Raw genomic sequence first — 27,717 nt, 5'->3', positions numbered from 1 at the left:
AAAGCCTCTCTGTAGAGTCCTCTCCAACAAAAGCAAGACTACATACATTCGTAAGCGACTTGTTAAGAAGGAGAGGCTTATGTAGGATTTGAGCTTTCGTTGAAAGCCCAACCAAAGACAACATTCAAAGGGAAGTGTCCTAAATCCACGGGGCTTTAACCCTGGAACCCGTATTGCTAGGCTAGAGGACGAAGTCAACAAGCAAAGTGGCTGGAAAAGACAGCGGGTTCAGAAAAAAACGCACTGGTGGTGAAAATTGTGTTCTTCTCCAGCAAATCTATGTTAAGGCTATGACGATCCTCAAACTAATTTAAGATATACAAATCTATACGTATAAATATCCTTGCTTTGCCTTTCTTCGACGAACTACGCACGGAATCAGAAGTCCTACGGAGGTTATGATATCTACGAAAACCTGTCCCGCCCAAAGTTCGCGTTTGTTTATCATGGCGGACGATCAAACATGATATCTGTTTAAAATCTACTTCAGCGATGACATTACCGATAAAGCTGCCCTCACTTCCCCTAAGGCGTAGTTGTATTGTTCTCCCCCCTATGTGGAGGTACGGTTGGGAGACCTAACCACTGCAGTCAGACATATCAGGTGAAAGCTATGTTAATCTGTTGTAATTACATCTTCACTTATCCGGCGGGGCGTTTGACACGCCTCTACCAGACTCCGAACTCAACAGGAATTTCCTTAATTAAGAATGCGGGGAATTTCTGTACGTAATCATTAAGTCGTTCTTCGTCGTTTCCCGACGCTACTTCCGTTGAGATTTCTGAGTTGTATCAAAACCTTTGTCTTAAACGTCCTTAGTCAGACGAAGACGCCACAGTTATTACAACACAGGAAACTTTACGTCAGAAGACCGTCATTTTCATTGCTATAAATAAAGGCCGAAATGTCAAGTACGATCAAACATTCTACCACGACGAGAGCTGACAAGACGTTCAACTACGAGACCTGACGACTCGAGACGACGACATGAAAGGCTTCTACGTGTTCTGCCTTGCTGCGTGCCTGTACGGCATGCTGTTCGTGCCTTCCTCAGGGCACCCCTCGCCCTTACACCGAGGAGAGAGACGCCACCATCACCCCCACCACGACCAGGACCTGCCCCCAGATGTCGAGCTGATCAACTTTGACGACGTTTTCGGAGTTCCAGAGGACCCATTAAGGTAAGACATTTGTTTGGGTAATTTTTTCAATTACTTTTACAAAAGGCGTAGAAGTGCGACATAGAACATAATTTCTGTATACATTTCAGAACATTTGATTTGCCATTTCGCATTAAATTTTGCGAATCGGTTTACAACTTTTACGAGAGTACTAAAAACTTCAGGATGCTGCATTTTTGCGTTTGCCGAGCGGCTATCTTTCAGTGATAGAAACAGACACACTTGTCTTTCGGAAGTGCGTCTGTGTGAAATCTTGCCAAGTTAGCAATTACTCATTTTCCCTTATTCAATCTGATTCAAGAGCGGTTTTAGACTACCAGTTAACCGCGTTAGTGAGTATCAACGTTCAACATACAGAAGATTCTTCTGTAATGCATTCCTCTGTAATGCACTATTTCCGGTCTGAAATGTCATCAACACTCTGAAAGAAAAACCTGTCTTTATGTCAATCATAAGGTAATATTTCATGTCAGGGAAATTACGTGTTTCCAACGGAAGCGGGGAGAACTTCCGAAGCCATTGCCCTTCGACCAAACGCTGATCTAGACAAGTTTCTTGAGTTATAGTTAAGCGTACTTCTATCTTCCCTCCCTAGAAAAACAATTCTACCGTTCAAAGTGGTACCCAGATATGATATAAAACCTCTACGTGTTTAATCAGATTACACGAATACTTAGTAAGTACCACATGTTGTTCAACAGCTTTCTACTGATGTCATATGTAAATCATACTAGAATATGATGTATAACGTTATAATATCGCACTTTCTTTCAACATTTACAGCGAAGAGATTGAAGGTATGGAAGACGACGGGACATATCGGGAGCCCCTGTCACAACTACCAAAACAATTCAACATGAATGAAGGAATGGTGAGCCAAATGTTGCACTAGTTTTTCTTACATTTGCTGTTTCACTTGATATGCCATTGCAAACTGAGTCTGTGTTTTCTGAAAGAGAGGGAAGTTGAGGAGATCATGTACAAAATGTGCTCAGTGTGTCATCAGTCAGTTGTCATTGCGTTGGTGTGTATTTTGACCTGAAAGTGCACAAACGGAAATCAAAACAAGCAAAGTCGGTCTATTTACGTAGGCAAAGTTAAACAAAAGATTATTATGTCCAAACTATTATGTTTTGATGTTTATGACAACTTGGCAGGAACTGAAAATCAACGATTTGTAGAAACTGGTGTATCCGCTAACTTCAAACGAGAAATACAATACTACTATTGCTAGGAGTCTAAGAAAGTCAAAATCAAAAGACTAAAAAAAGCTGTCTTTTATAGCTCTACCTGCAACAGTTCGGGTATTACAACATGTCGGAGGACACCACAGGCATGCTGGGAAGTCTAGGCACCGTCAGTCCCATGATGCGTCGGGCGATCATCAACTTCCAGCGGTTCGCAAACATCCCAACAACAGGTAGGAGGATTTCAGAAATAGTGTAAATTTGGGAAGCGATGTTACAAAGTTCACAATAACGACGGATTAATGAAGTAGAGTCAAGTAAAGACATCATAATTCTATCTATCTTACGTGAAAGTAAATACAAGATTTCAAATGTTGATACACACGAAAAAGTTTCCTATACATTGTATTCGTTTGGTGAGTGGGATATATCGTCTAGTTCTTACCGGTCCCATAACCTTACGTTTCAAATGGCAATAAATAGGATACAACAACGTTATTTTAGTGACAAGGTTGACTTATTCCTCCGAAGCACCGGTACCCAGAAATTCGATCTTATTTATTTTCGGAACACAGTCGGATGCGATTTTGAGCTGTAGAGCGCTATCTGACGTCATTATCAACCTACACAATCATCATACTTTAGTGGCTTGATGTATTTTTGGACGAGTGGCGGACGCTCATGTTTTGTTTAGTTGACACTCACTAGTGGCATGTTTGGGCCATTGTTGTTCGCCCCCGTGTTTCCCGTATTGGGTGTCAGGGGAACAAAAGCTGGCGTTCATGAGAACCACAACACAAGTACTACACAGGAGTGCACTTAGGCAAGACGGGTTCATTAGTACAGCGGCCTGCCCCGAAAGGTCAGCGACCTCAGCACGCTTCTGAAGGAAATAAACTGTTAGTCATCAGACCTCTCGTCAGGCATTTGTTAGAACAATTACAAACACTGGGCCATGGGGTAGGGTATTGACAATGCCTCTTTGTTTAGGTCTAGTTTCAATGTTTTTACAGAGTTTATTGGACTTGTTGTTTGTTATCATCTAATCTTATGCGTTTATTTCATAGTTTCAACAATTGTAAATCCGTTGCTTTCATTTCAGGTATCCTTGACGAAAAGACTGCAGAGATGATGACGATGCCACGTTGCGGCTGCCCTGACGTTGTGACGCCCCCTAGTGGCCCTGTAGCGCGCTACACCCGGCTGGGCAGCAGGTGGCAGAAGAACGACCTGACCTACCGCATCAACAACTTCACTCCTGACCTCCCCCGCGATCGAGTGGTAGATGCCATTGCCCGTGCATTTGACGTAGGTTTTTGTTTGTTTCTTGATTTGTTTGCTCTCTGCTTTTTTGGTCGTTTGTTTGAATGCAAATCAGGATTTTTTTTCTCTATTTTCTGCATCAGTTTATATCCTCTTCTGTGTTTGTGTTGACAACAGAGTTGTTATACTAAACCTTTTCGAGCAGGAAATTGAGCATTCTCCATTCGGTAATTCAATGGACATTATTTTGTTCGGTTAATTGGCAAAGTTATAACTAGAAATTCCTTCCACCCACAGGTGTGGGCCCAGGTGACGCCCTTGACCTTCAGACGCGTTTCCGGTCCAGCTGACATTGAGATCCGGTTCGCCGCCGGTAGCCATGGAGACGGCAATTCCTTCGACTCCAGGGGAGGCGTTCTGGCGCATGCGTACCAACCTGGAGGAGGCATCGGTGGAGACGCCCATTTCGACGAGTCGGAAATCTGGCAAATCGGGGCACCGAATATTGGTGAGGATCTTGTTTTTCTATCCGTTTAACTGAAGCAAAGGATATGTCGATCACTATTATATGCACTGATTATCATAACATACAGACATAAGCGCCACTGCTACATTGGGATCAAGTGTCATCAATTTTGCTCTGTAATTGTATGCTTTATGTATACGTTCGTTTGGGTAAGTAAAAATGGCGAATAACAAAAAGGCGAATGTAGCATTGCACAGGCAGAGATATCAGTGAATTTTACAATTTCAGAATATAGTCGTTGCAAGGATTCTACAAATGTATGATAAAGTTTGATGCTGAAAGATTTTGTACCATTCTGCACGCCACACATGCAAAAACACGAGCTCATCAGTTCCACTTGTCTGCCCCCTAGCGTCCCTTAGCGGAACTGACCTGTTCTCTGTGGCTGCTCACGAGTTCGGCCACTCTCTGGGCCTGGGTCACTCCCAGGTGAACTCGGCCCTGATGGCGCCGTTCTACCGGTACCAGCGGAGCCTGCGTCTTGACAGGGACGACATCAGCGGGATACAGAGTCTGTACGGTAAGGAACAACCTTTAATGATAGGACATGTTGCGTTCGTGTCCGACTCTACCTTGAATGAGATTCTTGATATATGATTATGTGGAGGACCTTTTTCATCATGAATTACAATGTAATCTACTGAAAACCATTGTGATGATAGATAAGATCATGTTAGACAAGAAGAAACCAAAACCATTAGGGATCATTAGGTTTTTAGCGTCATGGTAGGTCGGTTATCTTTACGTATTCATTGTGAGTTTGTAAGCTCCATGATACTCAGGCTAGCACGAAAGATATAACATAACTATTCTGCCCACTTTCTACGCCAAAAATTAACGGCTAAAACCTTGCAACGAACAGGAGGACCGCGGCCAGAACCTCGTCCCCAGCCCACTCCTGCACCTCGTCCCCAGCCGACGAAGCCGCCCGTGAACCCACCGCCCACTGGCGGAGAGGGGGATGCTGACACCTGCAGCGGGAAAAGTTTCGACGCCTTCACCCGCGTGGAAAACGGCACCATGTACGCATTCAGAGGTTAGCTAACGATTATTTACAACTTTGCGATAGCGAAACCTATTTTACACTCGTCCGCATCGACAAGCCTTCCGATAGCCATCTTGTCATAGGCCAGATAGTTCAAGACTGCAGTACTATCATGGATTACTAGTAAGCGCTTCGCTCCAACGTAAATTTCCGACCTAACTTTTCAGGGAAGTACTTCTGGCAGCTGACCGACAGGGGAGTGTCCCCTGGATACCCACAGCTGATCAAGAACGTCTGGAAAGGACTGCCGGGAAATCTGGATGCCGCCATGTTCTACGAGATCAACGGGAAGACGTACTTCTTCAAGGTCAGTGGTCAAGGGCAAATTCGTACTTTTGTCATTAATGATTCCACACAAAGTGTGACGTACAGAGGAAAACGTGACGAGAATCATAGTGTATCTAAATTTAGATTGCTTAACGGTTTGTTTGTTTGTTTGTTTGTTTGTCTTACCTTGTTGCTCCTGTTGTTTTAGGGAGGTCAGTACTGGCGGTTCACTGGTGACGCCATGGACAGTGGGTACCCCCGCTCCGTCAGTGTCTGGCGCACGGTGAAAGACATCGACGCTGCTCTGTACTACGGAGAGTGGGACGGCAAAACCAGGACCTACTTCTTCAAAGGTAATTAAGACTCACTGAAGCCATTCACTCGATTTTACGGCTGTTTTGGGTGTGGCGTTGTTTACCTTTACCTTTTACCTTTAAGGATGAGTAAGTGTATGACACGGCAATATAGTTGTTACAGAATATGGCGTCTAAAGAAAGAAAATAGATTACAGTAAAATGCATTTATAGTTTACTTATTCTACAATCAATTCCTAATTCTTACAGACGGACAGTACTGGCGGTACACCGGCGGGGCCAGCGCCAGTGCCGACTCCGGCTACCCCCGCTCCCTGAACCTGTGGCGCGGCTTCCCCACCCGGATAGACGCCGCCTTCAGCAGCACGGACGGCTCCAGATACATCTTCCGTAAGGACCGCTACTGGAAACTGGCATCTAACCGCGCTGCTGTGGACACCAATGGGGGTTATCCTCGTAGTGTAGCCACAGACTTTCTGGGTTGCGCTAAAACTCTTGTAGATCTAGAGCCTTGATAGAAAAACAATTCCAACCTTTAGTAGAGGGCAGTATCAATGATGACTGAGATACACATGTACAACATCGCTGATTCACACTTAGATGACAGTAAGAATCACTTTATAAAGATTTCACAGATTTTATTATCAAGATAAAGTGAGCAATTTAGAGTCAGTTGCTATTTTCGACCAGAAATCTTCATTCAACAAAAATCATATGCCATTGATATCTCAATCAACTTAGCCTTATATGTGAAGTATCTTCGGTCGTATGATATATGTTTTTGTATATTTGTTGCACTGAGTAAACAGCTAATAGCATTAGTTATTTATAGATATGAAATTTGATGTTTAATATTTATTTATTGCACAATTTTAACTTATTGACATACATATCAATAGTTATATCTTAACTTATTCATTGCTTATTTATTATTGGCATGACGGTGGGTATGGATACTCGCGCAATTGTAGCTAAGAAAGTTTGGTGAAAATGATTTCTTGGATCTATTATAGAGAGTCATCATGACGGACTAGGTATTTAGTATGTGCTTTTATCTATGCCATGAGTAAATGATTTTATGTTATTCTAAAGATAATATGAGAGTTCTATTCTATTGATTGTATCTATTGACAGGCCTTAGTCAAGGTTTCAAAGTTTTTAAAACGTAGTTTTACTGATACTGATTCGAGAGGCCGGAAATATGCAAAATGATTTTATATTTGGTGATATTACGAATTAAAACGAAGTTTGATTTTGTTCACTCGTGGACAAAAGTTATTCATGATTTTGCACTAGGATACAAAATAAATCTCTTTATATAAGATGACGCAAATCATATCGTGCGTGTTGTCATGATAGTAGTTTGATCGGGGTGTATGCATCAATGAAATGACATACACAAATTATAAAGCTTTGTATGGAACGTTCTGAAAACTAAAATGTGACAAAAACTCTATATTCAACCTTCGTTCTAGCACCACACATGAAAAAGGCGTCATGTAGAAAGAGTGTAGACAATTGAAGACTTAGAATATTAGCTTGTAATGTTTTTCATTTAACATTGATTTAAAACCTTGCTGAAAGTTAGAGGAAATATTGGGTTGAGAAGATATGTACGCCTGCTCCTAAGTACTAGTATCCTTACATATCCTTACATCTGCTTGGAGATGTCGGCTAAGGCCTCTAAGCAGATGTTGGGATGAAATATCGTAATGTTTTCTGAGTGACAGCCGGGCCTCTCTGACAGTCCTGTAACCTAAATAAGCAGGTGAGAAGTTGGGTAAAATACAAAAGCTGTTAAGGGAAAACAGTTGAGGTCCACATGTATCCTTGAACTACTTAATACGTATAAGATATGATGAAAACATGAATTGTAGGTGGCGCTTCGACTGGCGGACATTGTCTTACTTGGGCTCCTCGCGTGGCGCCAAAAATCGATAATTTTATGTCAAACAAGCCTCAAAACTTCAAACCCCTTTGCGAGTCTTTCAAGATTTTCCCATTCCCGAGAAGACAGAAATTTGGCAATTTGACGGTCTCCTTTGTCACTTTCCTTGATTCGGCTGGGAGCGGTACTGCAGATTATGCTCCAATAGGGTATGTACTTCGGTCTTGTAAAAATGCGAAATATTCAAGGCATTTAAGTTGAAAATAGTGAATACCCGACCAAACCGGTCTGAAAATCTTCACATATATTTGGAATGACCTGTAAGACTTTTCAAAACACGCGTTGGCAAAGCAAGGATCGATTTTTAAGAGCTGGGGTTGAGCTCATGTCACATTAGTCGAAGCGCCGCCTATATTCGTGTACACATCAAGTTTTGCTGCTTCTATTTGAATTGATTAAGTTAAAGACGAATACAACCATGTTCCTTGGTCCAAAACTTTATTTTGTCGTTCATCGGCACATATTCTATATCATATGCAATCTGGCTTTTTAACCAAAGTTATTAGTACATTATAATGCAAGAAGCTCAGTCTATTGGGGGTTGTTACAATGTTCAAGGCATAGGCAGACACTTACAGGGAAACAGTAGGGACATGAACTTTCTAGCATCCGCTAGTTTCCGTGATAACAGCATCTCGTTGACGTACTACCTTTATAACACCCCGTTGAGCTAATACTTTCTTGGAATGCCAAGTCATTGTAGATCGTAGGGAGAGGGGGAGGTTGTCATCGTCTCTTTTCCTTGGTGTATCCTCTTAACAGCACGTCTTATCTTTGGGGCTACAATTTTGGTAAACCTACAATGGACAATATGAATTTGTCTACGGCGCATATACAGTTTTCTATCATTGACATCAAAGAGCCCTCTGTACATCACTTCGCAACAATCATTTGCTGCGTTTCAGATAAGTACCGCAAGATGACGGAAGTAGTTGTCCCAACTTGATCTTTGAGCGTCTCAGATTCCTGACTCATGGCACAGTTGCAGATTTTAACAGACCGTGATATTAGCATTAACGTTTCCATCTGTATAAGCAGTACATAAAGCTCAAAACCGGATGTGCCAAACAAATATCAAGTCCTCCAGGTTACCGGTCGTGTCCAGCTGCTCCCCGTCACGTGTACGCCCCCGCTATATCTCGGACACTTCTCAGAATCAGACCTGAGATGTTAACAAACAGTGACAAAGCACATCTCATCATACATGCGCGAGATTGGCATTTTGCACTTCATTAATGTTAACGCAAAAGATGTAGAACCGAGCTAAAATTTATCTTTAAAAGTTCGTTTTTCTTCATCTGAATCATTTTCAACTTGCCATCATGCATCTGTAGCACGAGTTCCAAAATCTAAGTGTATGTTTGCAATGCATTAGCCTGGAAGCAGATTTCACCAATAATCATGAACGTGCACCCATCTAACCACACAAGCACACACCATCATCATCTGCGTCGCTCCTTGCCTGGTACTCGAATGTAGCATACTACTAGTATAAGTTACCAGATATTTTAAAGAGTAACAAGTTTTAAAAGGTGACGAGTGCAGCGACGTAAGCAGTCAAGTATTTCAATCTCCAGATGGAAAATCAAGCGAACAGTACAGCTGTGTGACAACAAACACTGGCGGGACGAGCGGCTTCCGTTCCACCATGTGGTCCTACCATGGGACAGACAATGAAATATCTAAACTGAATTTGACTTTGGATGCCCCCCCCCCCGCGAAACGCTCTTCTTTTATTTATCCTTTCACGCCTTCATTCACATTAAAACACACACACACACACACACACACACACACACACACACACACACACACACACACACATACACACACACACACACACTCAACACTCAACACTTTGTTCTTTTTTCCTCTTCCAAGAAGGACAGAGCCTTATCTCAGGTCACGCCGTGAAATGACGTCATAAGACACCCGGTGAGGTGTTTACGGTGTAAGTCCTGTCACCTGAGTTTAAAGCCCGTCTCTTTCAAATCTGTTTTGATTTCTATCGTTGTCGTCATAGCTTTGTCCTGTACGTATATTTGTATACTTACTTTACAGGTCATGCGCAGCATGTTTATCGTGAGAAGGCAAGAGAGAGTCTCTCTGATAATGTACCTACTTTACCGCAGTGTACTTAAGCTTATACATATTGAATCCGTTATCCGGACGATCTCTGTGATGTTTTGAAAATCGGCATTTTTTGACGGGTCGCAACACTGTTTACAGCATGTTACAAGTCTAATATTTGCCAGACACTTACGTAGAACGTGAAAAATTAGGAATATTCCATTCATTTTGGAGGGAGGAAACTTAGAGAATATTGGCAATATATGGACAAGGACATTTATACATAATATCCTTGGTATGGATAGGGGTTTGTGCCTTCTACCCACTTCGCTACACCAGTGAGTCAGTGACCCCCCTTCATTCAAAGTTTGAGAACTAATGTGTATCTGATTTCTTATCTTAACTTGACTCAGCAATTGTTTGGACAGCCTACTTAGCTGCCCCTTGGTTAGGGTCCAAAATCTCGCAATTCTCTCACGAGCAAACAACAGGAAGTCGAACACGTGATAAACTAACCAGTGGGGTTGGAGCTGTGGTATATATTTGCGGGCTGAAGTCCTGTGGTCACATTTGGCAGTTTTACAGAGCGGAGTTGGTTGGCACGGATTGGAACAACCATGCGCGGGATACTCGTGGTAGCGGTGTGCCTGTGTGTCCTGTCGGTACCAGGCCACGCCAGGCCCACCAGGCAGCCCTGCAGGCAGAGAAGCGTGGAGCGAGCGAGTGAGCGAGCGATTTTCAGTGACAAGATTTTCGTGGGGGATATTGAGGACCTCCCCGAGGGCGAAGATGATGGTGGTGAGGAAGACGAGCTGTGTGAGGAGGACGGAGACAGCTCTGAGAGTAAGGAGTTTGAGGAGTGGGGGGAAGGCGGCTGGTCCGAGTCCTGGGAGGACATGCCTGACGAAAACTGGGACGGAGACATAGGCGAGGAGTTTCCCGAATGGGGTGAAGAATCGAGCGAGGAAACCTCGGAGTCGAACGAAACGGATTCATCAGAGTCGAACCAGACAAGCGAAGTGAACTCAGAGTCGGACGAAACAAGCGACGAAAGTAGAGAGTCCAGTGAAATGAGTGATGAGTCTGACGAAACGAGCGAAGTTGTCTCAGAGTCCGACGAAACGAGCGAAGATGTCTCAGAGTCCGACGAAACGAGCGAAGATGTCTCAGAGTCCGACGAAACGAGCGAAGATGTCTCAGAGTCCGACGAAACGAGCGAAGATGTCTCAGAGTCCGACGAAACGAGCGAAGATGTCTCAGAGTCCGACGAAACGAGCGAAGATGTCTCAGAGTCCGACGAAACGAGCGAAGATGTCTCAGAGTCCGACGAAACGAGCGAAGATGTCTCCGTGTCCGACGAAACAAGCGAAGAAGGACGTCCGTCCAGCGAAACAGACGAGGAGTCTTCAGAGTCGACTGAAGCTACTGGAGACGTCACAGCATCACCCGGTGAAGAAAACACAGCTGAAGAAACAAGGTAGGTTAACCTTAACCTTGAACAATGGAGATGTTGTTTTGGGTCTGTCTGTGTGTGTGTGTGTGTGTGTGTGTGTGTGTGTGTGTGTGTGTGTGTGTGTGTGTGTGTGTGTGTGTGTGTGTGTGTGTGTGTATGTTTCCGGATATTTGTGGTCACACTGGGTTTTTTTTCTGGTTCCTTTGTTTCAATCATGTAACCACACAGCTAGATCTCGAGAAAACTAGTTGGACTTGATGAATGTCTGTCAGGCTTAGTTTTTATGTACAGGTTTGTCTGCCCTCATGTTCTAACAACGTTATGTCATACATGTGCTAACATCGCATCTCTCTCACGCCAGCCCCGAGACGCCTGTAGACGGGGATGAGACTGAGCAGGACGAGGAAGAACGGTCGCCGATGACTCGGAAAGCCGGACGGTTTGACAGCATATCTGACAACCGCTTCATCATCGCCAACCTTACAGACGGCATGGTTAAGTGGGAGTTTTTGTAGTCACTTGGTGTATGTGTCTGTGAAAGACTGGTTATGTTTAAATTTGTGGTTAGTGGGGAGAAGGGTTAGGTGTGAAATAGTAAAAAAAAATGAATACTGTAAATGCAGAAATATTCGCGGTGGCTTTATGTTCGCGGTTTTCGCGGTGTACTTTCAGCGCGAACTTAAAACCACCACGAAACCTTTTGTCCGCCTATGACTGTAGCGCTACTATTGTTTCAAACGCGAACTTAAAACCATCGCGAATACATTTTCTCCCTACAGCAAAATAGCGAACTTATATGCATTTACAGTAATACAGACCACAGAGACGTAAACATGCATGCCTTATAAAGTGGACTCTGAGACAATATCAAATAAATCATTTTGCTTGTGTGTGTATAAGTCCTGACTGGGTCGAACAATGAGCTATCACTCACAGCGCGTACTTATCAACTTTGCCCTCATTACGAGTGTTTGTGTTGAACTAACAGGGCCCCTGGAGTCATGACACATTACAAGTGTTTATTTACGCCCAGCACCTGTGATAATCCTCTGTTTGAACTTTGGGCAACATCAGTCACTTAATACTGGTGTTTACGACATTCCAAGATAATAGTTTGAATCTGGCGTGTGTGGTGTGGTGTGGTGTGGCGTCGTGTGTGTGTGTGGGGGGGGGGGGGGGGCGTGCACACGCGCGCGCGTGTGTGTGTGTGCGTGCGCGCGCGCGCGTGCATGCGTGTGTGCGTACATGTAAAAACACATGAATTGGTGCCCTGACAAAATGTTTCAGATGAAGTAAAATGAGCAGCAGTCCGTGTAGAAAACCCCATCAAAGACAACTGCACGGGCAATATTGAGATATAGCCAGCTCAGCTAACGTTAGATCTAATGATATATCAATTCTATATGAGTAGATACAAAGTCAGCTTTGTCGTCATGTAAATTGATGTAAAATCATTCCTTCACTGGTTTCTCTGTCCAGAGGTACCTGCGGGATTTCGGCTGGTTCGAACCGGATGAGCGGTTCGACATGATCTCGGACACCAAGGTCTTGTCTCCGGTCATGCGCAGAGCCATCACAAACTTCCAAAAGTTCGCCGGTATCCAAGAAACAGGTGAGAAGGTCGCGGATTTGGTGTGATTTGTAGAGGGTATTCCGCATCACAACAATAAGTACTTTGGGGGATCATATGGCCACTCTGCCAAGACGAAGAGCAGAACTAATTTCACATGTCCATGATGTCCTTCACCGTTATACTTTTCAGTAGTGCTGTTTTCAAGATCTGCTCGAAAGCGACGCTCTGATATGTTGTCCCACAATCAATATGATTACTGTACACCTTCAAAACCGAGATGGAAAAGAATGGAAAGGTCCGTCAAAAAATTTTCGTTCTGAAATGTTGTCTCATTTAGCAATGGCATCCCTTTATACTGTGCTTTAAAGCGTGTATGTTAAAGATGCAGCTGGCTAGTTTTTGTCCTCAAACTTTCCTTCCTTTCTTCCGTCTCCAGGCGAACTTGACGAGAAGACGACGGAGATGATGCGCAGACCCAGGTGCGGTTTTGCCGACACGGGGAGTAAGCTGGCGTCCTACACGACCCTTGGCAGCCACTGGAGAAAGAACGATCTCACCTACCGCATCCTGAACTTCACCCCTGACCTCCCGCGGGCGGACGTAGAGAGGGAGCTAAAGAGAGCTCTAGAAGTAAGCAAAGCTAACTTTCAATCATGATTGAGAAGATTTGGCTTGTGCTGTTTCATTGCAAACCTAGCCTCAAACTATCTGACAGAGTATTTCTTATTCGCTAAGATGCAAAGTTGCATTATTACAGCACCAACAATATGATTGGTACATTATCATATGTGAAAATACGAATTTTGCGCAAGCAGTACTGATTTTCTGTCCCTGTTTTCACTTCTACACAATGATTCATTCAATGCAACTTGTCTGAGGTATGCCACTTATACATAAAATATGGAAGGTCAAAAGGTCAAAGATGGTTCCAATGGCGACAGACCCTGTAGTCTTGATGTCTCCTTTATACCTTGTATAGTGTCTGTTCCTTCCTATCCCTCTGTAGACGTGGTCGGAGTACACCCCGCTGCGGTTCGAGAGACTGACAGGTAACACTCGGTCCGACATTGAGATCAGCTTCGCCTCGTTCGGCCACGGAGACGGCAACTCTTTCGACGGGCCCGGCAGCACCCTTGCGCATGCGTACGGCCCGGGCAACGGTATCGGTGGCGATTCGCACTTCGACGAGTCGGAGACCTGGACCATCAACAGGGGGAGCAGTAAGGCCACATCTTTGTTGTTGTTTTGTTTCTTGTTGTTGTTTCGTTTCTTGTTGTTGTTTTGTCTCTTGTTGTTGTGTTTTGTTTTGTTCTGTTTTGCATAGAGAAATGCAGCATAATTGACATTAAGATGTACTGAATTATCAATTGTGTTTAGCTTGTTAAATGAAAGCACGATTAATGATATATAATTATAAATTTACAATATGTAAGCAGATTCTCAAAAAGTCTACAAGAGAAAGCTCTATACATATTGGATTTTCTAAGCCACCGTGAAACTTGGGTAGACCCTCACCCAAAAAGTTTGTACATTGAATGTTTTCTTCTTAGATTTTATTTCTGTATTTTTTTCTTTCTTGCTTTCTTAGTCTAGCTTTGTCATCCTTTTCTGATTGCCTCCATCCCTCCTTCCCTCCCAGGCCGTCCCAGGGGCATAGATCTGCACCAGGTGGCTGCTCACGAGTTCGGCCACGCCCTGGGCCTGGGTCACTCCCAGGAGAACCTCGCCCTGATGGCGCCGTTCTACCGGTACCAGTCTGACTTCCGCCTGCACAGAGACGACATCAACGGCATCCAGAGGCTCTACGGTCGGTTAAAGACTCACACACACGCAATCTCCAAGCAGACGTATGACTAGGGCCTGTTTTCACGTCTTTTGCGCGTATTCTCACCAAAGGCCGAACAGACAAAAACGCGCACCCAATGACATGCACTAGAAACATTACAGAGCCATATTTTTATTTGGAGATTATGGACGTCCTTTCATGGCCAATAGAGAACCAGTTCAGACCAATTACTAAGTGTCAATGTGAAGTGGTGACGTCAACATTAAGCAGTAAAACTTGATATCGCTTTCACTTTGTTTGATTTTTCCCTTAATATATAAATTGTTGTTTCGTTACAAAAGAAAAACCCAGCCTAGCAGCGTACTCATCCATCATGCACTGTCCTTGTCTGCAGGCACGCCGCCGCGCCCTACAAACAGACCACCCCCTCCCCCCGAACCGACCAACCGTCCACCCCCTCCCCCTGAACCGACCAACCGTCCACCCCCTCCGCCGCCGACCCTCCGCCCACCCCCTCCTCCGGGTGGGGACAGGGACGCGATGACGTGCAGCGGGGCGAAGTTCGATGCCTTCGCTCGTCTTGCCAACGGATCCGTGTACGCCTTTAGAGGTAATGTCCTTGGAGTCCAGCCGTTGGGAGAGGACCAAAGCTGACAAGGCTGGACTCCAGGCTACTTATACAATCCTGTTCATTTTGTTGCCACTTTTTGATGTAACAAAAATTGATAACGGACACGAGACTGGAGTTGAAATGTTCAAATCCCGGCTGTTTTTGCTCATCAGACTTGTATAGTATTGGAAATGGTTCTTAAAGGAGGGACGTTAGCTGTGTTAGTCTACTGTACTGTCTACTACTGATCGAAAAGAGCAGGAGAACTCCAACGAATCGATATAACGTTGTACAATGTACTGTACATAACAGCTATCTGCCTGTTTCCAGTGGAAGATAAGCTTTAGATAAGCTAAACTTGATCGAAATAAATCAGTCTTTGGGCAGTTCAAAGAACAGAATTCGTGATTTTGATATTTTTCCGACTCCCCCTTCCAGGCCGTTACTTCTGGAGACTGAACAGTGCGGGTGCGGACCCCGGGTACCCCCTGCTCATCACTGACGTGTGGGAAGGGCTGCCGGCGGACGGGATAGACGCTGCGCTGTACTGGCCGCCCAACGGCAGGACCTACTTCTTCAAGGTAAAACATAAGACGTTTCCCGCCTGACCGGTCAGGGTAGAATGTTGAACACTGCAAACTGATTGTCAGGAGGTTTATTTGAGACTCAAAAGTGTCAGTCAATCATAATTCCGACTCAAAATGTAGCCCTCTCACCCACATACATGTGAACAACACCAACCTCAACTCCAAAAATAGTTGCTCAAGCAACTGGATAGAATGTGGAAATCCAGATGCTTGAGCAACTATGTTTGTCGTACCTTATGACTTGGATGTCTAATCTTCATCAACGTATCAACCTCAACTGTTAATCAAATCAAAACAAAAGCACAAAAGTAAAGCTGCGGAATGCTACTCTTCACGCAGACTAATAACTCGACTTATTTTCAGTGAAGAATAAATGTACCACATTCAAGACGTCATCAATGCCACGAAAGGCTTTAAAAAACACAACAAAACAAAAACAGGTCAGAGTCTGGAAGTCATACATTTGTTTAGAGATTAATGGAAGTCCTTGTCTACGCAGGGTGGCCAATACTGGCGGTTTGACGGCGCCAGTCCTGACAGCGGCTACCCCCGATCCATCCGCCTCTGGCGTACCGTGCCCAACATCGACGCTGCGCTGTACTACGGAGAGTATCGGAATACGAACAGGGCCTACTTTTACAAGGGTAAGTGCTGATCCGTTTGGAGAACTTTTCACGGTTTTGATTCCAAGTGCATGTAACGTTATAAACCAGATGAAACATTTTCGAACTTGACCTCCGTGATTCCCACAACCGCTACTCACCTACCAAATTTCATGAATATCCATCAACATTTCCGTCAGTTTTGTTGCCTACATACAAACACATAAACATGCAAAGTCCGCTGTAGTACTGTACGAATACGCCAGGTAAACCATTTTCGACGTTGACTTTTGTGCCCACATGCGCTGCTCACCTACCAAAAATCATGAAGATCCATCAAAGGTTTCTCGAGTTATGCACTTGACATACATACAGACCCAGCCCACAGCTGGCGTAACCGAAAATATAATCTTCTCGGCGAAGGTAACAAAGCGGTGATTGTATACTGAACAGAATTCCTTCTTCTCCCCTCCCCTACAGGTGACCAGTACTGGCGGTACACCCAAGGCAATAGGAGACAGGACCGAGGCTACCCAAAGGCTCTTAGCGCGTGGAGGGGCTTCCCGGATCGCCTGGACGCGGCTATCCAGTGGACGAACGACGTGAACTACATATTTAAGGGCGATCAGTACTGGAGGCTGGACGACTTCACCGCCGTGACCGACGCGGCCAACCCGCCCTATCCACGAAGCGTGGCCAAGTACTGGATGGGCTGCTGAGTAGTACTAGTACTAGCTAGGGCGAAATCATTAGCATACACCATCGAACAGTAGCCTTTAGTCCAGCCTTGTTAGCTTTGGCCTACTCCCCAAGATCCGCGCCCACAAGCCTGCCAAGCAACAAGCTAGCGGATCTTGGGGAGCGGGCCATAGCTAACAAGGCTGGACTCCAGGCTATAAGAATAGAACTTTGTTTGATAACTGTTTGATCTTTGGTTCATGTGGACATGCGCCAATTAAATTGGTGAAATGTGAACGATGTGAGAATTCAAGAATAACCGAATGCATAACCCATCGAGTCGTGCCATAAATATACGTTTGAACAGGCAAAGATGGGCTGTATTACGCCAGGTAGGAAAATGGACTAACAGGAAAAATAATGAGATTAATCGAAGACACTTCATTTATTTTAATTCATTAAGATAAAATACAAGATACAAGTCTATATAGGTAATCTGCAGACTTGCAATAAAGTTATTAAAGATATAGTGATTACTGGTCACACAAAGAGAATGATATGACTATACGAACCAATGTGACTTTCTTATTCTTACGTGAAAATGCTGGCATTTCTAAAGAAACACACCTTTGGTCATTTGTGCTCGCTGATTTATAATTTTATAAAACTTTCAGTATAATTGTTTTATCACGAATTGTTGGCAGTATCAATGTACCAATGTATAATGAAAAAAAGAACAACGACAAGGATATATCACATTATACAGCTATAAAACTAGAGCGGTCTTATATTGTAATTTTTTCTTCTCGATATAATTTGATATTTTACATCATTGCAGCATAACTAGTAGATATTTCTCTCTTACGAACTACTGTCAGGTATCATCTAGCGATTGGGGTCAGTATTGCAACAAGTAAGAAGAGAACCACGATGTAGATGTTTTCTCCCAGGCGGGTGGCATGGTCCCTCACCGTGGGGACGTAGGAGGCCCCGGGGGTGACAGGGGCCTGGGGAGTGTTCACTGTGTTGATGGGGGGAGGCACCGTTGTGGGGATGGTGGGAGGAAGTGTGGGTGTGGTTGTCGGACCTGTGTGATAAGAATAACACAAAAATCATTACTACTTTCAGTAATCAAACAAAAACATAGTTGACTTTCAATCCAGAACCTCTCAGCAATGCCTTTGCCACCCCCCTTCTTATAATCACAAAATAATTTGTAACATTTCTCAGATCGACCAAGTTTGGTACGGAATATACTCTCAAGTAAATCTTTCATCTGACATGTGTTCGTCAACTTTTGACAACAAAGTTCGATGCTCATGATCATTTGCACTGCCGTGTATACCACACTCACCTACAGCGGTGTACACCACGAAGAAACCGCGGAACCCACCGACGTTGTTGGATTGAAACTCAATGGTGACCTCATTGAGCAGGTCCGTGAATTGTGGCAACTCCCATCCACAGTATGTCCCTTAGGATAGACAGAACTACATGTTAGTACAGTCTATTGTCACCAGATAACTGCGATTTGCACTAAAAAGTTACGAAACCGAAAAAAAACGCATCAATTTTTATATCATATAGCTTTCATATGTGTTGGAGGTTAGTGGTATAGACGGAATCATATGGATCACATCATTTGGGTCGCGAGAAGTATATTATAAGCCACACAGATGACGTCATTATGACGATAGCTTGTCCGTGTTTGGTTCCACCCACTTGTCACAACGATCTCTAATTCACCGTTCCAGTTTTTACGTATACTATAGTATTGAAAAGCAAGCAGGTGGCATACCTTCTGATACTTTGTTTTCCCCTGTTCCTCTGTACACTATAACGTAGTCGTTGACGTTGTTGTCGCATATTGCAGTGACACCTCCTACCAGGAAGGTCAAGAACTGCAGTGTGATTTTGCTGTCCGGAGGTGTCACAATTTCCCACGAACATCTATGGAAAAACGGCAGCGTGAATGCTAACTCCAGGTAATAAAAAATCGTGTTTTTGTGAAGCCATTATACCAGTTAGGAAAAGAATAAGTTTTTTTTTCTTCCTTTTTTTCTTTTACAGTGATATTATCTGGAGTTTACAGTAGTTAAACTACTTATGTTGGCGTCATAACTGAAACTCCACAATACAATACAATATAATACAATACAATACAATACAATACAATACAATACAATACAATACAATACAATACAATACAATACAATACAATACAATACAATACAATACAATACAATACAATACACAATACAATACAATACAGCTATTTAGCTACACACGTTCATAATGAATCTAACATTTCTCCAGACTCACCTTAATCTTGTTGGATATTCGTCAGGAAAGCCGGGGCTGACGATGGACCCGCTTGTGGCGGTCAGTCTGCGCATGCTCCAACAGCCCGAATCAATGTCTAAAGTAGACAGAAAGTGTAAAACACATGATTATTTTTATAGACTGCCGGAAAAAGTGTTCGATAATTCTTTTATTTATCCATGAAAAATTCAGTCAACTCTTCGCATGATTCACACTATCCCAACTTGGTTCCTTCCCTCCATTTTCCTCAGAACAAATAAATAATAACAAGAACATGTTTCTTGTTCAAAACTACCTATCTATATGTCTTCTACACTTCATCAACAGCCAGACAGATACTAAGTAAATGCAGAAATGTTTAGCTTCCTTCGCAGACTTCCTAGAAAGGCGGCGTATATATTTGGGTGAGGGTAGGGGGGGCGGGGGGTTGGGGTGACGCGATTTCTTACACGGGCCAAGGGAGTTATGTTGCCGAGGGACGACCCCCTTTCTATCCAGTCTGCTCCCGATCGGCGGCAGCAAAGGGAAGGTGATTAAGACAGACATTCAGAGGGGCTATTAACATGTTCGCGTAAGGATAGAAAGGGGATCGTCCCTCGGCAACGTAACTCCATTGGCCCGTGCAAGAAAAAGTCCCCCCCCCCCCCAATATATACGCCGCCTTTCTAAGAGGTCTGCGAAGGAGGCTAAGAAATGTTCGCGATGGTTTTATGTTCGCGGTGAACTTTCAGCGCGAACTTAAAACCACCGCGATGCTTTTTGCCAACCTATGCCTTTTGACTGTAGCGCTACTATTGTTTCAATCGCGAACTTAAGACTACCGCGGACACTCCATTTTCTCTCTACCGCGAAATAAAAACTCAAACATACTGGGGCAGCTGGTAATGAAGCCTTACCCTGTGTGTCGGCTATGGCGGTGTAGTTAAGAGAGAAGCCCCGATACCGGTTGTTAGAGGACCACTGGTTGGTCACAAACTTCAGCGTCAGGCTGATGTCATCAGACAACAGGATAGGTGGGATCTCGTTTCCACAGAACGAACCTGGAAAAGTGCGATTTTTATAGAATACCCTGGAAAATATTAAGAAACCTTTCCACAACTATAACTAACGTTACCAATAGACATCCAATAACACACGTTAGTGCCTTGCACCCTAAAAACACGCTAACTAAATTTAGGTACGTGTACAAAAAATGTTGTAACTGTAAACATCAATTTATCTAGTTATTTTCTCATATTATGTTAAACCATTCTACAGACGACAAGTGAAAGAGCGTCAGGCAATCTCACCTAAAAGGTTATTTCTGGTCTCGAGACCATTGTACACCTCCAGATAATGACGTGAGCACGTTCCCGGGGCACCAGATAACGATCCTGGGTACGGGTCGACCTGTGGTAACATGCGGAAATAATGCTACTGTGAAATGCCCTCAACATTTCAACAAGTCTGCGACTATTCATAGTGGAAAGAAAGACTCAATGTGACTGCATTTTGCATAAGCAAATTCATACCAAGCCCTATCATAAGATACATTCTAATTTCCAACGCCAGATGGATACATTAGCTATAGATATATGACAGGATAATCCGATTTACTTTGGACATGCAACAAATTCATACCTGGAAATCATTGAAGCTGATTTCTACCACGTTCCCAGGTGTCCCTCTCAGTTCGCAGGTGCAGTCGGTGCCTGCAGGGTACAGACCGGGGTAGCCATCTGACGTCAGCACTGCGGGCGATGACGTCGCGATCAGCAAGGGACTGTTGCAAACTGAACAAAATGCATCGAACACTTTAAAAGAGCCAACAGTAAACGGCCAAACAATGTGCACAGGGGCGATCTTAAGATTTTTTCGTATGGAGCAGCAGGCCTCCTAAGAATGTGGCGTCTTTAAACACCAACAATAGCTGACCCGGTAAGGTTGTCACATTGTTGTTTTACTTGAAACACACCACCACAATACAGATGTCCACGGATACTGCGCGCAAAACTACGAACCTGAATGGAAGTGAATAAAAGTATTTGGAAACACATTTTACCTGCATACAATTTATTGCTTTTTTTGGTGTTTTCGAATGATTTTTCCTTTTCGGCCATTCTGGTCCGTCACTGAAAGAAGTTTGAAAGAACGCGAGGACCGTTTGTTTGTTGTGGATGGGTCAGTTCACTGGAGCTATGCTTTTCGGGCCAGTGACGGTACTGAAGCGTTTAAAGATTAACCCAGTCTTTTCGTTTAACTGGGTTATGAATATGCTAGGGCCTTGCCAATGGTGGTAAATGCTGGTAAAGTCTGGTAATGTTTGCATATTGGTAATAAAATCAAACATTACCAGACTTTACCAGCATTTACCACCATTGGTAAATCCCACTTTTCATGCAGTGGGACTAACTCGAGTACCAAATTGTCGACATTAACGAAAAATACAAATTCAAGAGCAATAAAACAAACAATGGACAACAAATGTAATAAAAATGTCTTACTAGTGTCCGGCAGGACGGGCCGAATCACCACCAGGAGCGCAAGTAGTGCAGCTATATACATCCGCGTGGGTTACTCAGGTGGACGACCACAAAGAACAAAAATTCCCAGCTTTGTTTGGCTTGAACAGCGTTAGCCCCTGGTGTTAAGGAAATAAAACAACTGTGATGTCAGAATGATACTGGCCTTACTGATCTGTTGCTATCCATTGGTAAGGGGCCCATCATCTAATGAAAAATCACCATAAAAAGAAGTTTCGTACAAACTTTCACAAAAGTTGACAGTTAACAACTCAGCATAGAGGCATATCCTCTATGCCGAGTTGACTATACTGCAGCAACTCAGCAGTAGAGACCATATTAGGGCTTGTTGTGTGATAACGTGTCTTATTACAGTGGTGCGGCATGTACCCTCTCACAGCCCCCCCCCCCCCCTTAGCAGTTCACACATTCGTGCTATGCCAAAAGAGCCCCCTACCCCCTCATAGCAGGTACACTGCGAAGCGTGGACAAGCTAGAAAGACTTCTGTGACCCCCAAAGAGACCATGCGCATAGCGCAGTATCTATTTACTTTGGGCCGGGGCTTTTTAACCAGTGTGTAAACAAATAAAGTGAAGGCATTCAGCGTCAAGACTGTCACTTTTTATACCACTTCCTCAATATGGCTATTATATGCCCCAAGTTCTGCTCCTTATTTTCACATTTTGAGAAAAAATAAATATATGTACATCCACTCTATATATATACAGTCTATCTGGTCTGAATTCTTTGTACATGTACATTGAACGGGATTCGATGTAACGTTCATAGAATGTTTCACAACAATCTTTGCTGAAGAATGCAGCCTTCATTCAGTGCACAAAATGTGAAATTTTCTGCGCAGGCGGGGGGCTCCATACGCATTGCACGCCACTAGGTCCTCTCTGGCAGAACCGCACACGTAGTTAAGTAGTGCGCGCTTCATGTGCCACATACAATGACGTATTTTCAAAAGTCTAGCTTGATACCTGCATGCCTGCGCAGCTAAGCTCTACACAGCGCTCATTGTAAATGGTTAATCCATATCCATGGACATTGTCTGGGCGTTTTCATACGCATTGTGTACGATAGTCAGGGTGCTGTAGTACTACGGCAAACACAAATTGGACTAGCTCATGAGAGTTAGCTGTTATAACACATGAAGATGCGAAATGTTTTTCGCTTTACGACAGAAGACAAAACTCATTGAAAGTGTTGTGAGCTTGACATTGCCCGGGTGCGGGAACGGAAGATACCATGTACAAGTTGTCGAGGAGCCAAAGTTCAACTCAAAGATCAACCAAGACCTCATTGGTTCAAACGTCAACGTTAGAAACGTTACTGACTGAAAGGAACGGGCTAGGTTGCAGTAATATGCAGTATTTCCATTGATATACTCAGTGATGGATGCCAAACAAAAGGAATATCGTCGAAGCGACGACTACCATCAAACAACCCCCCACCCCCATCGGAAGAAATTAGATTTATAAAGTTACCCATTGGCAAGTTGCACTATTTCCGTGTCCATTGTCACACGTGTACAACAAGATAACAGCAGAATGCTTCGGACTGTTTCCACAACTTTACCCCCTGAAACTGTGGTTGAGGCAACAGTGTAACTGGTTAACCTGTGTCGCCCTTTGATTGTGCCGTTGAACTTGTCCAGTCACGGACGATCAACCGCGCGGCCGTCTTGGCTGAGGGGAGAGCTACACTTAGGGATAGTACATGTAACATTTGCTGGCAAGCACGATATGCATTCATAACAGAAAGAACAGAGGTGAATAGGAATGTATAGGTTCGTTGTCATTGTTGTTAGATGAATAAGGTTACTGGTGGATTGAAATGGCTTTGATTTGGATGCAAAAATTGTCAATGTAGACGAATACGGGGTACAGCGTGGTAAAATCTTTTCTACCTAAAACTTTAGATTGCAGTTTGTAGATGATCTTGGACATTTTAAAAGGGGTCTATCAGCCATGACCAGTGAATGAAAAACGTTGCTGGGCTATGAGAGCTTGTAAAAAATAACACCTCTGATTTCTAGACCCACAATAAACGACGATATAAGTGACTCGGGGTGAAAACGTAGATAACCAAATATAACCAGTGACGCACACACCTGTATAGACGTTTGAATAAGCCCCTGTGTAGCCGGCGTCACCACGTGACCATTACATCATTCTGTAACCAAACAATAAAATGTACTTGAGACGGTTGTGGTAAAAAAAAAACTATTCAATGTTGAAGGAACAAGCATCAAGAGAGGTCTGATTCTAGTACTCTTTTCAACGGTTTCGTCAGTCTATACCGTATAAGGACATGTTTTCTTTTACATTTTCTGCCAGCCATGTATTGGCTAAGAACATTACAAGCTTCCCCTACAATTTGTCAGATTTTGCAAAGATTAGAGAAGCCAACTATATTCTGTCATTGGAAACATGCTTCTGAGAGCTTGAGGTCTCCAGCAAAGGAACAGCAAATGATCTGAAGTATGAATCATCGTGATGCTGCAAAATACAAGACGGAAATTCAACCACCCGCATTCTTACTTAACGTATTATGGGCTTTCTGTTTCCCGTATTGTGCATGGACAAAGTACAAAAACCTATGCAGTTTCAGGTCTTTGATACAGCTGGGATGAGTAACGGGAGATTACAAAAGGCTGCATTAACACGCATCGCGCAATTTAAGACCGGAGAATTGCGATTTCACGCAAAATAAAACGTTGTTTTTTTCACATTGCTTCCGTCTGTCTTCTAGGATCCCATAACACATGATACAGAAATAACCGCATAGTGTAGACAAATATAATGATAGAGTACAGACGTAGACGGGAAGCTAAGACTATCAGACATATATGAAATTGCTTTACAATTGATTTCCTTGCAGCCATACTACAATACTGCACTCTAGATACGAGGCATGAACTATCAAGAATGAATGCATCAAAGATATCTAGTTAATCCTCTTCTTGCAAAAAAAAAACGATAAATGATCCATTCGTAAAGATTGATATGAAGATTTCGTTTTTCTATACGGATCCGCGGATATCATGGCTATAGAAACCCATGTCGCATGTTTAATTCATGGTACAATTCAATCAAACGCCCACGCGGCGTCCCGTGTTATGATTGAGTCTTCTGTCCGACACTGGAGCGAAATTTCCTTCCCAAAGATTTAGTTGAGACCAGCAGGGAGGTTTAAAAGAGACTTCCACAAGAGGTCCGTTACCATAGCAACAGGGACAAGTGAACTCCTTGGTATGTTGATTGTCTAGTGGTAGTGGCGTGCAGACGTGCTTGTTTCATGCATCGGCTCTGGTATATTTCCAACCAAACATATTCACTGTTGGACGTTGAATCAAGGATTTGAACCTCATTGGTTGAATGAAGTTGTATCATTGAAAGTGTTTGTAGCCTTACGTTGATGGCTGATTTGTATATCTATTTATACATCAAAATCAAAACCATCTCCGGTTGGTACATTAGTAGTAATACCAAAAGCCAAAACATAATGCGGAGGGTTACAAAAAGAAGCTTGTTGTTCCTTAGTCTTCCTATGAAAGTCGTCCTAACACAAGAACAAAACGGTTATGGACGGGTATTACCCTATAGAAATAGCAAAATGGTTCTATCACTTCTAGAGTTCAAGGGTCAACAGTTCAAGTAGAGGGCATGGCCGGATTTGTCGCAATGTACCAGCGGCAATTTGCAGACCTTCTATACTTACTGATTTGTACGACATTTCAATTGTTAACGTTCCCCTGTAAGTTGTTTATACAGTTGTGTATGAGCTTTGAAATTCGGTAACTAACCACTCGGTTAATTAAGTCAGAAATCAATTAATCAATCAGAAGTATTTGCTAAACACTTGAAGATGGTACATGTTTGTTGTACAAAGCATAACCACAACATGTGCATTTGATGCAGGCCGTTTGTATCAGTAGAGTGTTAAAAGAAGACACTCATACTGACACAACGAGCGTCCATCAGATATATGTTAGGGTATGTGCCGTAACAAAACAAACATCATAGTTGATATTAAGTACTAGAGAATGCATGGCATCTTTTCTTAAGCAGGAGTTGGTCAGAAATATAGGGTTTCAAAATTCGTACTTTCATTGTGTGCATCGTCACTGACATTATTCCGTACTCCCTTTATTGCACAACAGCTTGCGGTAGTACGGTGAAAGCAAGCACATGGTATGTAGTTTGGGGAGAATGCTATTTTGTACACTGTTGTAGCGACAACAGAACAAGTATGAGGTTATAACGCTTTCCTTGTTATGACAGGCCGGGTGTAGTGACCCACACGACCCACTCCCGTGTTATGACAGGAGCGTGTGTGGCAACATTTGTACACATAGCAGTCATCCACACAACGGCCTAACGGTCTACTGGATCAATAAATGTCTTTGCTCATAGTACAAAATTGTTCTGCTAAGTGTGCGCGCGCCAACAAATATTTTGCTTAAGTACCAAAGATTTTCCTCGATATCACATACTCGACGATGCAGTTAAAACAGTGAACCAATTTTGAGCACAGTTTCAGTTGATGTAGCACGTCTCTATTTTTAAAACCTCAATTCTTTTCTATTTCCCCGTTCTACTCTATATATATGTTGCAATTCCTCAGTCCGTGACGTTGTTATGACGTTCCTCTGTTAAAGGCGCTTGCACAGACTACATTTCAGCCCAGAGTAGCTGTAAAGAGGTTGGCTGCTAGACGATAGAAGAGAGGGTTGACCCCTGCGACCCTCGCTATTATTTATAGCATGGCATAAAGGCTGCGCTTCGGATCTAATTCTTCATAATGAACACTACCGTTGGGCTTGTTGTATAGACGGTTAAACAACTAGAATGTGTAGTATAGATGGAAAACATGAGATTACTAGATTCGGCGAGCTTGAATTACAATCATTCACACGTGTACAGGGTACATTTTCAAGAGTGGTACTGAATTTTTCCAGGATATGTTACTGGACAGCAGACGTAGCCACTGAGTTTGAATCGTCGGGAGGGTAGTATAGGGGGTATGGTAGGTTAGGCTGTCATGAGCAGCTGGGAGTGGGTAGGGTATGGTTCAAACGCTTTCTGTTGGAGACAGCTCAAGAAACCATGCATATTTGGACATAAACGGTAAAAGCTGTGGATCTGAGAGGGGATTAATACCGTCAGCGCTATCAGTTCTCGATACTTGCCTTGTTCTGGGAGAGGAGCCAAGACTTATACATTATGGATATCTGAGATATAACAACATATCTTACACCGTAATGGCTGCCTACATGACACAAATGTAGTGCGTCACAGCGGTATGCTTTAAAAAACACACGCCTCCAGCAGCCCGTTATAAAACACTCCCCACTGAACAAACAACGCCTTTCCACCCTACCTGTTACCCGGTCCAAAGACCATGTTTAAATGCCCAAACCGCGACCCATAGATCACGATCTCACACCTGTGACAGAACCACGTACCTTTGGCTACGTGTTTACATCGTTGTTGCCAGACGATCCGACAAGAATTGGTAGAACCGAACCAAGAACACAACTTTTTTTGGATCCGCGATTGACTGCTCCCCTGACGACGTGCCCACGCCCACCGCGGCTACGGTACAGACTGAGATATGGATGACAGCGGTGCCCTTTGACCCAGAGACATACTCAGCGCTCTGAACCTACAGCTCTGCTTTCAGTGTAGAAAAAACACAGAGCTTACCACTCGTAACCACGCGTACCCTCACACACAATAAGATCGACGTCATAGTTGAAGAGGTTAGCGAAGTGAGGAACGTGACTTGACA

The 27,717-nt window shown here is 43.5% G+C and overlaps 3 protein-coding genes across 6 annotated transcripts; 2 read left to right on the top strand and 1 right to left on the bottom strand.

The window, feature by feature from the left end:
- The first annotated feature begins 7 nt into the window (after nt 1–7).
- LOC136444039 (macrophage metalloelastase-like) lies at nt 8–7,042 on the top strand. The gene is made up of 10 exons (XM_066441470.1): nt 8–1,182; nt 1,966–2,053; nt 2,467–2,602; nt 3,472–3,677; nt 3,930–4,140; nt 4,511–4,678; nt 5,021–5,194; nt 5,371–5,510; nt 5,679–5,823; nt 6,034–7,042. The coding sequence occupies exons 1-10, from the start codon at nt 989–991 to the stop codon at nt 6,297–6,299; spliced, it is 1,728 nt and encodes a 575-aa protein (XP_066297567.1). The 5' UTR covers nt 8–988; the 3' UTR covers nt 6,300–7,042.
- Nucleotides 7,043–10,312: 3,270 nt separating this feature from the next.
- Nucleotides 10,313–17,868, top strand: LOC136444029 (stromelysin-2-like). The gene is made up of 10 exons (XM_066441441.1): nt 10,313–11,279; nt 11,617–11,749; nt 12,735–12,867; nt 13,265–13,458; nt 13,835–14,048; nt 14,468–14,635; nt 15,009–15,224; nt 15,663–15,805; nt 16,311–16,455; nt 16,894–17,868. The coding sequence occupies exons 1-10, from the start codon at nt 10,420–10,422 to the stop codon at nt 17,130–17,132; spliced, it is 2,445 nt and encodes an 814-aa protein (XP_066297538.1). The 5' UTR covers nt 10,313–10,419; the 3' UTR covers nt 17,133–17,868.
- On the bottom strand, nt 17,518–27,707 carry LOC136444051 (procollagen C-endopeptidase enhancer 2-like). 4 transcript variants are annotated; one of them, XM_066441528.1, is made up of 10 exons: nt 27,633–27,692; nt 24,035–24,096; nt 21,897–22,033; nt 21,034–21,185; nt 20,703–20,802; nt 20,310–20,453; nt 19,414–19,510; nt 18,890–19,041; nt 18,446–18,565; nt 17,518–18,178 (listed from the first exon to the last, which is right to left on the bottom strand). In XM_066441528.1, exons 3-10 carry the CDS (start codon nt 21,955–21,957, stop codon nt 17,973–17,975), a joined length of 1,032 nt encoding a protein of 343 aa, XP_066297625.1. In that variant the 5' UTR covers nt 21,958–22,033; nt 24,035–24,096; nt 27,633–27,692; the 3' UTR covers nt 17,518–17,972. The 4 variants fall into 4 exon arrangements, with proteins under 4 accessions (XP_066297625.1, XP_066297608.1, XP_066297635.1 ...); XM_066441511.1 differs by lacking the exon at nt 27,633–27,692 and adding an exon at nt 27,392–27,626; XM_066441538.1 differs by lacking the exon at nt 24,035–24,096 and having other exon boundaries at nt 27,633–27,707.
- Between the last annotated feature and the right edge of the window lie 10 nt (nt 27,708–27,717).

Source organism: Branchiostoma lanceolatum, chromosome 1 (assembly GCF_035083965.1).
Source record: "Branchiostoma lanceolatum isolate klBraLanc5 chromosome 1, klBraLanc5.hap2, whole genome shotgun sequence".
In the NCBI taxonomy this organism is placed as follows: Eukaryota; Metazoa; Chordata; class Leptocardii; order Amphioxiformes; family Branchiostomatidae; genus Branchiostoma; species Branchiostoma lanceolatum.
This window is presented reverse-complemented; position numbering and strand designations above follow the sequence as displayed.